This window comes from Odocoileus virginianus, chromosome 13 (genome assembly GCF_023699985.2).
Source record: "Odocoileus virginianus isolate 20LAN1187 ecotype Illinois chromosome 13, Ovbor_1.2, whole genome shotgun sequence".
In the NCBI taxonomy this organism is placed as follows: Eukaryota; Metazoa; Chordata; class Mammalia; order Artiodactyla; family Cervidae; genus Odocoileus; species Odocoileus virginianus.
Window position 1 is genome coordinate 31,140,383 of NC_069686.1, and position 16,172 is coordinate 31,156,554.

The following is a 16,172-nucleotide window of genomic DNA, read 5'->3' on the forward strand; positions in this document are numbered from 1 at the left end:
TCAGAATCCTTTCCTAGAGATCATGTGGCTATGAAAGGTCAAGTATGGGTTGTCTAGGAAATCTGATCTGGGGTGGCGGGTGGGGGGGGGTGGGGAGGACAGGAGGCAACAGAAAGACAAGGGGCATGAGTGGCATGAGCTCCTCAGATCCGGATTCTGACTGAGGGCCATGAAGGACTGAAGGTACGGAAATTCTGAGTCCCTTCCCTGTTGTTGGCAAAAGCTAGCGTGCCTCTGCTCTTTCATCCTTGGGTCACCGCAACAATTCCCTGTGTGAACAATAACTACTGCCAAGGTGGATTGATTTTTTTTTTTTAATTGTGTCAGGGAAGGGATCTTGGAGAAAGACTGAGTCTAGAGGGGAGGACGTGTTCAAATGGGTGGAGGGAGGTGGAAAGGAGTTATCATCAGCAGAGATCAGCTTAAGCAGAAGAATGCAGATGACTGAAACAGCCCAGGTGATGTAGGGTCTGCTTCTCACTGAGGGACATCAAGAGGACCACGCAGCAGGAGTGGGGCGATACAGAGTCCACCTCACAAGGCAGAAGATGGTAACTGGAGAGTAATGTGAAGAGAGAATTAATTTTATGGGCTGTGTTATCAGGAAGGATTTTTTTTTCTCTCCCAAACTGACACAGTGTGAGGCCGGGAACTACTCTAGAAGTGAGCAAGCCATCTCAGGAGGATATTTCAGGATATTTAAGTGACAGCTAACACTTAAAAGCCTCAGAACTGCTTTTGCGAGAATTGGACATTTAGAAAAGTTACTCACATGTACTTATGTGAGAAACCCTAGTGAATACCAACAAAAGTTAAAATGGGCTTCTCTGTCAAAACAGGCTGTTTTTATCTTATTCCATTATTTCCAGTGGCATATCATCAAACTACCTACCAGAATCTCTGAAGAGAAATGATACTGCTCCTTCCAGAGCAAAAAACCCCAAAAAACTCCAAACAACAAAAAACAAAAAATTTAATATTTATGAAGTTACAGCCAAGTTGATAAATATTAAAGCATCATGTAACCTGAAGGAAAGTATTACCAAAAGTTTTCAGAATCTCAAAAACAAGGGGGGAAAAGAGACTCTAAGAAAACATTTCAATGTTTTCAACTGCTTTTATGCTAAATGTTCTGGATTTCTCGTTTTTGTTGCATGAGAACGATGGAATGAGGATGGAGGAAAGTAATGCAAAATCAAGACATTATTAGTAGTTAGAACTGCTTCCTTAGATTAGCTGATGGCAGCAAAGACAATGAAATCTTGTAAAGCCTTATAATGATCTTGCATGGTTCCATTACCTAAGGTGTTCCTTTTGTTTCACCTCTCAAGAATTCAAACTTTTTTCCCCCACCAATCTGAAATAAAAAATTTAACTAGTTTTTTTTTTTCTCCAGTGTAAAGCAAGAAAGTGATGAGAGAGTGCTGTTTTATCATCTCAGAGAGAATGAACACTACTTATAAGCGACATTCAATGCTAACATTTTGGATCTTAGGTAAAGTAATTAAATTTGAAGAAGGTCAAAAATAATGCACCCAGGCTTCCAGTAACTGTGCCTGGCTGTGGATCTAAAGCACCAGGGAAGATCTTTTCTCCGAGTGGAAAGAATGAGCAGCAGTGAAGGGCTGGCCTCTGTACATTTACAATAATTCACTAAACTTGTTCAAGATTTTATGAGGAATAGCTTTTTTTTTTTCTCTTTCCAGAAGTTGCTTTTTATGGAAACCAATATATTCTATCACTGCTGAGATGAACCCGAACATTTGGGAGTGGTATGATTATTCACTTTTTTGTTTTTATAATTGATTGCTCTAAGTAGGTATTCACATGAATTTCATGGTAGTGGTAAAGTATTAATATTTGGAGTGAGATTACTTTGAAACTCTTAGGTGGAATAACAAGCTTAGTTACAGCAGCAGAAAAAAGTGAACTTGTAATCTACTTTTCAGTCATCTTTACCCATCTCTGAGGTTAAAATTGTATCTTCAAGGTATGGCCAGGGATATGAATTAAACACAGCTCATTACAGATTTGTCTTTTCTTCTCTGAGTGAGAATGTCTAGCTACTAGGCACCTCCAACTAAACCAATTCATGGATGAAGACAGTTGGATGAATTTAGAGGGATAATTACCATCTAAGGGGAAGAACGGTACGACATTTAACTTTCACAACATGAAACAGAAGTATATTTTAATACCTTTTACTGATTATCTTATTATGCATGCAAACATGCTCAATATAATAAATGCAGAGAAGTAAAGAGAACAAAATAAAACTCTCCTGTAATCACACCATTCAGAGATAACCACAGTTGACATTTGGGTGTTTAAATGTTCACATTTTCTGTGCATGTATATAATCACATATGCACATTTTTATCAAAATAGAATTGTATAATACATTCCATTTTTTTCATTTAACATTGTTGATTGTAAACATCTCTCCATGTCAATACATATTTTTCTATAATTTCATTTCTAACGTGTGAATAGTAATACATTAAATATTTACAATGATTTATTTATTCAGTTTCCTATTTCTGAACATTTGGGTTATTTCCTACCTTCAATACCACAGTATTGCAAGATTATATTTTCATTTAAACTCTCTGCATCTTTATTTCATTATAGTAAGTTTTCAGATATGGCATTATTTAACTATTTTTATATAAAAAGAGCAGTGTAATAGCTATGAAATAACTATCAGAGGCACCCAGGTAATAACACACAAATCAAAAAAGTACAGACACTCTGTACATTAGTACCATAAACATAGTTATTAAAGTCACATGCTCCATGAAGGAAAAATGATGTCATTTAAGGAAAAGGAAGTTTATCTTTCTTTAGAAAAGCTTTGGGCACTTATTTTGGATTTCAGAAAGCCATTGGAATTAATAAGAAAAGTGACCAACTCAAAGGCTGCATATTTTATATGAAGGATAAATTCCTGTAAAAAATAACACTTCTGTAAAGCTGTAAAGCAATCCTGGCTTGTTAATCTTCATGATCAAGATTCTATGCTTTAAGCCTAGTGTTTTCTAACAGTAAATGCTAACATTATACAGAGCTATATAACATTGGATTGGTTATTATACCTATTTCTATTTTTATATTAGAAACAGATACACCGTTAATGAAGATATTTGTTAAGTTAGAACATGTCATTAACATACTTTGTGCTCCTTACACACACATGCACACACACACACACACACACTTGATGATGGAGGCACAAAAATGTATTAAGCTATAACATTAATTACAGTTATACATAAATGGTTAGATAGTATCACAGACTCAATGGACATGAATTTGAGCAAACTCTGGGAGATAGTGGAGGACAGAGGAGCCTGGCATGCTGCAGTCCACGGGGTCACAAAAAGACAAGATGTGACTTAGCAACTCAACAACAATAGCGATACAATTTCAGGGGAATAAGGAAGTTGCCGATGTTGCTTTCTCTTTTTACTCATTTATCATAAAACCAGCCAATGTTCAAAGAGAGAAGGACTATCCAAACAATGTAAAATTATGAAAAGAGAGAATGATACACTGCTGGTTTCCTATTTACAAAATCCAGACATAACTAATTTTAACTATTAAAAACATCCCATATATTCTACAAAAAACTTCCTATGCTTGTAAACCTGTGTACTTTTTTGCTTCAAAAACAAATCAACAAACTCATTTTTCACAACTTATTTTTCAGTTTACAACACATTTTAGCCATTTCCCTGTAAACACTTATAAACCTCTCTGGATAACTGAATGGACCCAATTTATTAAACCAAACTATACTCATCTTGCTAATAAATACTGCTATAAGTAAAATTTTGATCAATATGGAACTGTAAGTTTAGCTTTAAACTCTTCTCCAAACAGAGAAAATTTTACATGTATATTTTTTACATGTATGTGTATATATACATATATGTATATACACACACACACATATGTTTAAGGCATGGTTGCCTCAAAAATAAACACCTCATGAACCACAGATGTAGTGAAACCCAGAGCAGAGTAGTTAGATCCAAGCCTCTGTCTTGGTGGAATCTGGGTCTAGAAACTGACACAAGTAACCAAGATTTCAGTTCCTGAAAGGCAAGAGGTAGGGAGAGAGGAAGAAGGCAGACCAGTGCTGGAACGCCAGGACTGAAGAAGGGGCTGCTGACCACTGCCTGGTGCTGTGGACCATCTACTGGGACATGCCCAGGAGGCAGGAAGAGGGACCCAGCCAGGAGGGGAGAGCTGGGCCAGGGCACCACCGCTGGCTGGGAGACGGTCTGCAGGACGTCTAAGATCATAACAGGGCCGAAGCCTTGATTTGGTTCTGAGAAAAATCTCTGGGGAGACTTGCAGGGGGCAGTAACTATATCTGTAGAGTTTAATGTATGGAAACAGAGAGTGATACAAAGCTGATTTTAAAAGGAGGAAGGAAAGAAGGAAATGGAGAAAAATAAAACAAAACAGAAGATGTAAGGTAAAAAAATACAAACTAAAAGCACATGGCCTTCAAATCAATGGAGATGGACCAAACATACCTACTGAAACATAGATTCTATCAAACACTAAAAAAAATAAAGAAAAATCCTGCTATTTGTATTGTATCATAGACATACTAAAACAAAAGGATATAGAAAAGCTAAAAATAATATAAAACAAATTCTGTCTGTTATGGTATTTTTTGTTGCACAGGTGCTTATTATATTTATTATATATATATAATATATTGCTGTGCTTACTCACTCAGTCGGGTCTGACTCTTTGCAACCCCATGGACTATATAGCCTGACAGGCTCCTCTGTCTATGAGATTCTCCAGGCAACAATACTGCAATGGGTTGCCATGCCCTCCTCCAGCGGATCTTCCTAACCCAGAGACTGAACCCAGATCTCCTGCATTGCAGGCAGATTCTTTACCATCTGAGCCACCAGGGAAGTGTAAAAATAGTACATTATATTATTATTAAACATATTTACATTTAATATAATATATAAATTACATTTATATTAATATCATATATTACATTTAATATAACATTAAATTTATATGGATAAATTTTAACTTTTATGAAATCAAGTTTAAACAGGATTTTCCAAAAGAAAATGGTTTCACTGATGTCATGCTTAAAAACATTCTTTCTTACTCCATTTAAAAAAAATTTCTTCTAATAGGTTTGTGGTGTTTTACTGTTAAATCCTTAGTTCACAGAGAGCATGATAAATAGAATATAAATATACATAAATATATATGTAAATATAAGCATAAATTTCAGAAAGTGCACACTTCAACAACACTTATTAAATAACCAATAATTACAAATATGAAATGCTGTCTTTAACATATGCTAAATTTTATGTATTCAGATCTATTTCTAGCCTCTTAACTTTTGTTCCTCTGGTCTTTCTTATTTTTTTTGCAAACTATTTTATTTAAAGTAGCTTTAGAATACACTTCAATATTGACAGAGCTCTATCTCCTTTATCATAATTTCTTTTCAAAATTAATGTAGTAAATCTCAAAGTCTAATTTTCCCAAATACCTCTGGTATAGTTTCTCTAATCCTCCCCACCCCACTCCTGACAAAGACAGTCACTCTAATGTAATCACTGAATTACATCAAATTTCCAGATTAGTAGCAATTGCAACCTAGCCTAATTAGCAATGTCCAGGAAACAGCACACTTTCATCTGTTGCAATTCTACTGTCCCAAAATAGGGCGGTGGTGGAAGAGGGTGAGGGGTGCCGGTTTGTAATTCCCAGAATGCAGTATCTTCCATGGCTCTCCCTGTGTGCATCTTTTTTTAACTGCAATGCTCATACCTCCTGCTTTTCACAAATCTTTATTTATGCAGAAGAGTGTCGTTATCCTCCATTATGTCTGAGAACCTTCAGGCTGTCCACATAGGTCAAGACACTTAACTGAAGTTCATGGAGCTAGTAAATGATGAAGCTGACTGATCCCACTCTGTTCTAATCTCATTGCCTTTGTCCTTACTCGCTATCCTATACTCTTAGACTTGAAGGAGCTGCAGTGAGAATTCAGGAATTATTAGCCAGGTACCATTCATAATCTAGAAGTATATATACATTTTTAAACAGGAGAACTACAATTAATGTTTTCTTCTAGCAAGGGCAGTATTTTCTGGAATCTGAATTGAAGTCATAAAAGTTAAGTTTATAAACAAAATTTTAAACCAGAACGGTACTAGTTGATCCCTGATACATACAGGTAGTCACATAAAAGAACAAAAAGAGCTGAAAAAGAAACATCTTGAAGCCCTCTGAGGGGGTGACTGTATCAGATTCTCATCATTCCAGCTCTCTTTTGGCGGCCTGTATCCCCATGCTTCTAGGTTGTGCTCTTGTTCAGGGACTGGCCACAGAGGTGTTAAACAGAGAAGCAATTTCTATCGATCCTAGAGACCTGCCCAAGAACGTGAGGAGAATTGTGCATATTATGTTTATCAAATAATATTCCCAAATGAAACGAACGAAAATTGATTCCCAAGAAAATGCAGATGGTAACAATGCAAATAAATGTTCATTATGAAAACCTCAAGACTTTTTCCCTTCCTTCTATGGTCTTTGTTTATTCATTAACAAAATCTCATTTGGGCACAGTATTTCATCAAAAACCTTGTGCAAACATTTTTATACAAGCCCTTTAACATCTAGCAGTTCCCCCAAAACTTTGATGTCCTGAAAAATCTAATTATTACTGGTAACTTTAAAAGATCACAGTAATTTATTTTTGTCAAATGTGACTAAAGATTAATGGATACAATCAGGAATAATTTGGTAAAAACATATCAAATGCAGAGAAAGCAAAATTTGTTGTTAAGTGAAGCATCAAATATAATAAAAGAGCAAATTCCATGAATGAACAGCAACAATGCACAATTCATTAACCAAATGCCCACAATCATTTCACACTTCAGAGGGCTACTGATATGATCAGAAATTGTTGTAAAAGGATAAATACAGATTGACTTCAGCATCTCTATACATTTTAATTACAAATGCTACCCTCAGAGGGCTACCAGCATAATAAAGGAAATATAAACTATGGATTTGGCTGTTACTATCTGTAAGTATTTTAAAAATCTTGTTAACATTGTGGCTCTGAAAATTCTTACCTTTTCAAAATCATCATCATCATCACTACCATCACCCACAATCAAATGCTAATGTACTAGTTAATGTTCTTTACCATCCAAAGGAAAAATGTTTGTTCAACAAATATTAATAAATTCCTTGAGGGCAAGGCCACATCTGGCTAGTTTTTATATTCCCAGAACTGGTTTAGTGGTTGACTCACTAAAAGTATTATACCAATAGCAGAACAAAACAGTGGAAATAACTTAAAGAATCATTATTAAAAAATGAATGCCATATACATATTTGAAAGTAACACACTGCAAAGTAATGACTACAGTATGATCTTATCTATGTTTTCCAAAAGATATAAATATAAAAATTTCACAAAAGCAAATATAGGTGAGACTTTTCAAAAGGAGGTATGGTACAAAATGGACTTAATTAATAGCTGCCTTTTTACTACTACACTCACGATCTGGCAACCCACCCTAATTCTTTGAGAAGTTGACTTTACAACTTCCCTTTCCTCCCTCTAGTTCTAGGTCTCCATTTAAACAATTTCTTGCCTTCATAGAATCTTTTCTCATTTTCTTCTCATCATTGATACCCAGTCAGTTCTCATTTTGGGATTCTACCCTATCATGTATTTTCTCTGCCCCAACTCTGACACATAAGGGAACACACACACACACACACACACACACACACACACACACACACACACATATCCTTTTCTAACCAGAGCAAAGCAACCCCTATTCCTACCATGTTATCTTACACTTTGTTTCTGTCTCTGAGAAATGCTTCTTACTGTTCTGCCAAAGCTAAGATACATCTTTCTTAGCCCATACCTTGTAGTTTTCTAAGACCTTGTCCACATGCAGCCTTCTATTATTTGAATATCAAGGTTCCCTTCTGAGTCTATAGAAATATTCAAATTGCGCCTATCTTAAACAAGTGAAAGAAAAAATGATTCTTGGACATATTGCCTCCCTTATTCATATCCTATGACATCAGCAAGTTTCGCCCTTTGTCCTGTGTCTAGATCTCTTAAAAGTTTATAACCATGCATGCTTCTTCCTTATTGCCTACCCCTTCTTCAACACTAACGCTCTTCAGAGTATCAGAGTGGCCTGTGGAGTAAAGTCCAAAGGCCTTTCCCTGGTAGGTCAGGTCCACTCCTGCCTTTCCACAATTCTCTCACATCCCCCCCCACATAGCCTGGGTGCTCCCAACTGAAACATCAGTTGTTTCCCACACACATTGTTCCTTCACCTGTTCCCTCAGATTGGCACACTTTCAGCAAGCAAGTTTGGCCTATTAAAATTCTACCTGTGCTAAATAGCAGCTTGCTTTGTCCAGATACAACAGTGCCCCCGAAGCTTCTGCAAGGCACACAGGATAACTCAGTCTTCACCCACAAGAACTACAGAACTGGGAGCAACCTCTGTGTGCTGCCTGGATCAATCATCTTTGTATTCACATGTAGTACCTTGAATATTGCATGCATAATACTCATTCAATATTTGTTTGAAATGAAAGAAAAAGAACTGCTATATATTTCAGTACATAGCATGAATATAAGTGGCAACCTGAAGAAACTTATTTTTCTGAATCCTACTGGGAAAAGGACACCCTTGGACACAGAACATTGTCATCTGGTAACTTCTAACCTCTGGGGTAGTCCCAGGACAACTGGGGCAGTCCCAAACAAGATCTCCCATGACAAGGGAATGTGTCCCTTTTTGCACTCTTTCAACCAGGCCTCCAGGGGAGAGAGGTGAATTCAGATTCCTTGAGGGATCTTCAACCATTCTTTCACTCTGACATAATGTGCCCCAGGATAATCTAATTCAAATTATAAACCATGGATGGAGACAGAATTATATAAAAATCAGGGTCTGCCAGGCAACAGAATAGGATCCAGGGCTAATATTGTGAATTTACCATTACCTGGAAGTGACAAAATGGACCTAGGCTATGACGTCTACATGGATCAAATCTCAAGTGAGGGTCCTGTGCAATCCTAGTAAACTCTAGGATATTTTTTTGCTTAGGTGTGCCTAATCTCATGAAATTTATTTCATTTATGTAAGACTAAAATCTATCAGATACACAAAGTAAGTCCAGAGTGGATGTGGTAGTAACTTCATCTAATAAAAATTATTTCATGTAACAAATTATCACCACTGAGTATGAAACTGCAATGAATATTGAATCTTACATAGTATCTAAAATAACCCAGAGTCAAAATTCCTTGCAGCAGTACCCAGCCCAACGTGCTGTATCTAAGAACACCACAAAGGATGATTTCTCCAGGACGATTGGTTCTAAAAGTCTTTTGCCTTCATGTTATTACTGTCAGCTATCATACTGCCTACAATTTATTGTTTTTTGCTTTCTGTGGCAAGCCCTGTTTTAAATCTTCTTCATGATTATTCATTTAATCTTCACAACAATCATTAACAGAAGGTATTTTTTTCTTATTTGAAAGATGAAGAAACTTAGCGAAATTAAGTAACTCGCTGAAGTGTATCTGTGTGCATGTGTGTATGTCTGCACATACATATATACATCTTATAAAGCACCTGAGCCAGAATATGTACCCATATTTCTTTGATTCCAAACCCCACACTAATAACCACAGACAACAGAATCAAATCATTAAATATACCATATGTAAGACCACTGGTGTTCCCTACTAAAATTTATTTCTTTATATATCCTGTTCCCATGTTGAAAGAACTTTCCATAAAGTCTTTCCTAAAACTAACTAAAAGAGTGACAGAACTACAGGTTAGCAGGTCTTTTTCATTTTTTACACATAAACTAGAGTTTTGCAAACTGTAGTTCATATTTCACTGGAAGAGATGATTTTAATAGAGAAACAAAAAGAATTACTTTAATAGATTAATTCATTTTAACAAATCTTTCTATTAAAGATAAATCACTGACATAAATGTGATTTTAAATGATACACAGATATTTTTATTTCACATAAATGTACTTTATTATGTAAAAAAACACTAACCAGAATATCAAATCAATGAATTCACAGGAATATAAAGTTTTCTTTTTAAATAAACCAATTTCAATGTGAAAGACAAGCTATATTTAATTTTAAAATTGTCTAACTACCTATATTTTAAAAATGAGAAGGTGCTTCACAAAGAATGGAAAATGAAGAAATGCAGTAGTAACGTGACTTTCCAGCCCGGCGTGCACGTTTGTGTCTACATCGGGAGGAAAGATGAAACCTTTACCTGCGTTACATCCATCCACACCAGGACTCACCTCTGGTGACCGCATCCAGGGCACAGCCACATCCTGTTGCTCCTCCTCCGATGACAAGTACATCGAACTCAGATGTGTTTTTCAAAGTCAGTATCTGAGCTTCTCTGGAAGGAGGCTCCCTGTTAACAGGTTCTGAAACGCAGTCTGCTGCTTCAACGAAGGCCAGGTTCACCTGAGATAAAAGGAGACCATTTTCAGATGGTCATTTGGAACACCAATTTAATAAATTTTACATTACACTAAAGAAAACAGAGAGAGAAAGAGAGACTTGTAATGAAGATGATAACCAGAGATAGACCAGAGTCCATAGTCCACATGGAATGATAGAATCAACTGCCTTGGAGGAAAAAAATAGTCCTTAAAATTCTGTGGTTTTTTTCCCCCATGAATCATAACTATTTAACTGTGGAACACCTGGTTTCAGATTTGCTATCTCAACTGACTGTTTTGATTCCATACCCAGCCAAGTTCAATTACTTTCCATAGGGTACAGCAATTCCCAAATACCCTGTCTGAGACAATTTATAGGAGACCATAAGGAAATGTTTTACCTAGTAGCAGCCATTCATTCAGATAACATTTAAAAGTGTAGAAAGGAGGAAGAAAAAACACTTTATGCCTTTCTGCAATTTCTTAAAGGTATATGTTCTTAATGCCTTAACTTCCCTGACAAAAATACATTCTAGAGTTTGGGGATCTTTAAGTCAGTACAATTAAAAAGAATCTGTTCAACAGAAGTTACTATCCAGCTTAATAATCAGCTATGGCCAATGGGAATAATATTATATAAAGATTTTAGTCAAAAAGAAAAAAAAGATTTTAGTCAGTGGTTTCCCCATTAAATGTTTTAACATAAAATTACATATTATATATTTAATACACACTATTTCAATTTATGAAAGCTTTAACAATAATATAATTAAAGCTGACCATAGTCCCCCCCAAAGGATAATGACCTTCCTTATTTCTATTAATAGTTCTTTCATTACACTATAACTTATCATCCTAAATCAAGAATGATGCTCAGTTTAGTTCAGTCACTCAGAAATGTCCAACTCTTTGCACACCTCATGGACTGCAGCACACCAGGCATCCCTGTCCATCACCAATTCCCAGAGTTTACTCAAACTCATGTACATTGAGTCAGTGATGCCATCCAACCATCTCATCCCCTGCCGTGCCCTTCTCCTCCTGCCTTCCATCTTTCCCAGAATCAGGGTCTTTTCAGAGTCAGTTCTTCTCATCAGGTGGCCAAACTATTGGAGTTTCAGCTTTAGCAGCAGTCCTTCCAATGAATACTCAGGACTGATTTCCTTTAGGATGGACTGGTTGGATATCCTTGCAGTTCAAGGGACTCTCAAGAGTTTTCTCCAACACCACAGTTCAATAGCATCTATTCTTCAGTGCTCAGCTTTCTTTATGACTATTGGAAAAATCATAGCTTTGACCAGATGGACCTTTGTTGGCAAAGTAATGTCTCCGCTTTTTAATATGCTGTCTAGGTTGGTCATAGCTTTTCTTCCAAGCAGCAAGCATCTTTGAATTTCATGGCTGCAGTCACCATCTGCAGTGATTTTGGAGCCCCAAAAATAAAGTCTTTCACTGTTTCCACTGTTTCCCCATCTGTTTGCTATGAAGTGATGGGACTGGATGCCATGATCTTAGCTTTCTGAATGTTGAGCTTTAAGCCAACTTTTTCCTTCTCCTCTTTCACTTTGATCAAGAGGTTCTTTAGTTCTTCTTCACTTTCTGCCATAAGGATGGTGTCATCTGCATATCTGAGGTTATTGATATTTCTCCCGGCAATCTTTATTCCAGTGTGTGCTTAATCCAGCCCAGGATTTTGTATGATGCATTCTGCATATAAGTTAAATAAGCAGGGTGACAATATACAGCCTTGATGTACTCCTTTCCCTATTTGGAACCAGTCTGTTATTCCATGTCCAGTTCTAACTGCTACCTCCTGATCTGCATACAGATTTCTCAAGACAGGTCTGGTATTCCCATCTCTTTAAGAATTTTCCACAGTTTGCTCTTCACCATGACCTGTCCGTCTTGGGTGGCTCTACATGGCATGGCTCATAGTTTCATTGAGTTAGACAGGCTGTGGTCCATAAGAATGGCACTAGTCTTAAAAAATGTCAAAAGCTTAGAAAAACAGGTAAATATCTGTTTTTTTTCCTCCAAAATGCTGATATTAGGTTTATTCACTGTTTTGAACAGTGCTCACCACTGTTGCTCTACCAGTTAGCTATCCACAGATACGTAACTCCTATTCTCTTATTTAAATCACAGCAGCAGCACAATTCCTAAGGGTATGTTTCTTTCTTTCTGGAGTAGGGGCTATGTCTGAAGCTCTGAGCCATAAGGCCAAGCTTCTTCCATAAAAGGTGATCTTAGCTCTGATCAAGAGATTGTTATGATAAGTGACTTTAATTCACTTAAATAAAGCAGACCACATTGCTCCTTACAATTGTATTAAATAATTATCAGGCCAATTGGATTTTTATAAAAATAAATCTAGAAGCCACAGAGTACATTGAAAGAAACCTGGATTAGAACTGGAGAGTCCTGCCTTTGGTCTTAGCACTTGTGTTTACTAGTAAAGGGACTTTTAACTATCTCTGACCTTGGTTTTTTCCTTTGCAACATGGAATATATCCCCTATGAAGTCTCTATCTGTATATCTCTGATTTACTCTCAGTCTGAATAGGATAATGAAGTGAAAGTAGTTGGTAAACTATTAATTACACCAAAGAGGAGTTGGATCATTGCTAAATAGGTTCCTTAGTAGCAGGGAACAAGAAACGTTCAAAACATATTTTATTAGGTATCATAAAAACAAAAGGTTATAATCAGGGTCCATAATTTTTCAGGTAACTAATTCAGATTCCAAGCCACAAAAATCTTTTGCTTCCTTACTTAACTCCTCCTAATTGTCTGCTAATAACCATTCCCCCGTGTTCATATTTACTTGCATTTAAGGTAGCAAGCTAAGTAAATGTAACCAGCTAGGCTAGGCGCTGGGGAGAATGTAACACCTTTCAGTCATGGTCTCTGTCTCCTTTCATCTAAGGAGAAGAATATATACATATACATACACATACACACAGTAAATACACACAAGAACAAATGACAAAATAGAGAAGGAGGAAAAAAAAAAGCACCATGCTATGACCATTCAGATTAGGGAGGGAGAGTCTCTCATTTGAGAGTTTCAACTGGGCCATGACAGATGGATAAGACTTGGACATGAGACTGACAAGTGACTAAACCGCCAGAGCATTTTCACACATCAAAAGAATTGTGCTGACATTTGCTGCTTGGTAAGTTTCCTAGAAATAGCTGAAAAATAAATATAAGGACTCTACTACGGTAGAGTTCATTAGAAAAGCCCCCATTCTACTCTGTTAACAGGTGAATATTAAAGTTAGCTGAACCTCTTCAGCAAGTACACTAGATCAGATGGACATTCCTTTTGCCCATCTCTCCACTGATTATGCTGTTTCTCCTGTCCTCATCCCCTGCTTCATCCTTCTCAAGGGCACACTCTAACCTGTCTCATCTTAACAAACAGTAAAAAACGTCTCTTACATATGGTTCTATCACTTAGCCTAAAAATTCCTGAAATATCTGTATACCTTTTTTACCACCTCACCTTCTATTCAGGCTTCCCAGGTGGCATTAGTGATAAAGAACCATCCTGTCAATGTAGGAGACCTAAAAGGCACGGGTTTGATCCCTGAGTCTGGAAGATCCCCTGGAGAAGGGCATGGCAACCCACTCTAATATTTTTGCCTGGAGAATCCTGTAGTCAGACAAACCTGGTGGGCTACAGCTCATAGAAGCAACTTAGCACAGCACCTCCTATTCACTCCCCATCTCAGTTTAATATGGATTTTCAGGTGTATACCAGCACCACTGTCATGACCTCCACCACCAACACTGACCAATATCTGTTATGCTGCAAAATCCATGTGCACTTGTCATCCCGCACTTCAGCTGTCATCTCAGCACATTCACTCACTTCATCAGCTGGAAGACGACTACCTGAGACAAACCGCCTTCTCCCACCCTCTCTCTCTCTCTCCCTCCAGCTCTTGAACCTACTCTCTCCTACTTTCCTTTGTATGTCTGTCTTCTGTGCAACTGTAATCACTGAGGTTCCTTTTGGGTCTGCCTATTTACTCTTCTCAGGTCACTGATAACTCTAGGGAATCTCATTTTTCTCCGTGTCATCACATATGTTGTATACCACACTGACTCTCAACTGTGTTCCTCTATTCCAGAACCTGGATACCAAACTACGTAGATGAAACCTCCATTTCATAGTCTCACATATATCTCAAAATTCTACTGATACAGTTTATATCCCCAAACCTTTTTCCCTATCAGTTTTCCTCATCTCGGTAAAGGCATCATTATACAACCAGTTGCTTGTGCCACTTTCTTAAGTCTCAAATCTGATCAATCACTGAGTTCTATAAATTCCAACTCCTAAAGAATTCTCACATCTAGTGACATCATCTTCACTGCCCTCTTTCAATCCAGGTACCTTCCCATTACTCTGCACTAAAATGATATTCTCCTAACAGGTCTTCACACAGTTAACAGTCTTCCCTCCAAATCATTCTCCATACTGCAGCTGGGGTAATCATTTAAAAACCCAAATCATGTCATTTCCATGTGTAAAACCCTTCTAGAGCTTTCAACTCACCATGAGATTGAAGGTAAAGTATCTTCACACTAGTTTCTAAGATCATTCATAGTTTTTCAGAGTAACTTAAAACAAACAAAGAAATGCACAGTACTAAGGGTTGGTGGTGATACAATACAACTGGAACTCTCTTATATTGCTGATGGAAATACAAAATAATCTAGACATTTTGGAGACAATTTGACAGTTTCTAAGGACTTTCCAGGTGGCACTAGTGGTAAAGAACCTGCCTGCCAATGTAGGAGACACAGGCGACGCAGCTTCAATCCTTAGGCTGGGAAGATCCACTGGAGTAGGAAATGGCAACCTGCTCCAGTATTCTTTCCTGGAAAATTCCATGGACAGAGGAGCCTAGCAGGCTAAAGCCCATGGGGTCGCAAAGAGTCAGATGAAACTGAACACACACAATAAAGATAAACATACACTTAACATACAACCCCCCTGCCAAGGTGATTTACTCAAGAGAAATCAAAATCTTTGTTGACACAAAAAACTGTAGGCAAATATTTACAGTGGTTTTATTTAAAATTTCCCAAAATTAGTAAAAACATTCTTCAACTGGTGAATGACTAAACAAACTCTAGTGCATCTATGTGTTGGAACTGGCAATAAAAAGAACACTTCTAATAGTTGCGACAACATGAATGGATCTTGAAAGCATTATGCTAAGTCACAGACTGCCAAATTATGGTTTTCCACCCAAATGTGGCTGCTACCTATTTTAATAAAGTTTTATTGGAACATGGCCACCCACAAGCTTTCACGTGCAGTGCATGACTGCGATAGCAGAATGAAATTTTTTGCAGCAGAGACAGTAAGGCCTGCAAACCTACAACATGTACTACCTGGCCCTTTACAGAAAACGTTGCCAATCCCTGTGCCAGGTGAAAGAAGTGGGACACAGAGGTCTATACAGGGCACGATCCATTTACATGACATTCTGTAACAGCAAAAGTATGGGGTCAAAAAACAGACCTATGATTGTCAGGGTTTGGAAATGGTATGGGGGGGGGAATTGACAACAGAGAGTATGCTTTTGAGGATGATAGAAATGTTC

At 37.2% G+C, this 16,172-nt stretch overlaps 1 protein-coding gene across 4 annotated transcripts in view; it reads right to left on the minus strand.

Moving 5' to 3' along the window:
* The window catches only part of GPD2 (glycerol-3-phosphate dehydrogenase 2), a 225,225-nt gene that overhangs the window by 80,064 nt on the left and 128,989 nt on the right, over positions 1-16,172 (minus strand). For all 4 annotated transcript variants that reach the window (XM_020910460.2, XM_020910463.2, XM_020910461.2 and 1 more), the window contains exon 3: positions 10,399-10,570. In XM_020910460.2, coding sequence (XP_020766119.1) covers positions 10,399-10,570 — 172 coding nt within the window. The remainder of the gene's footprint in view (positions 1-10,398; positions 10,571-16,172) is intronic.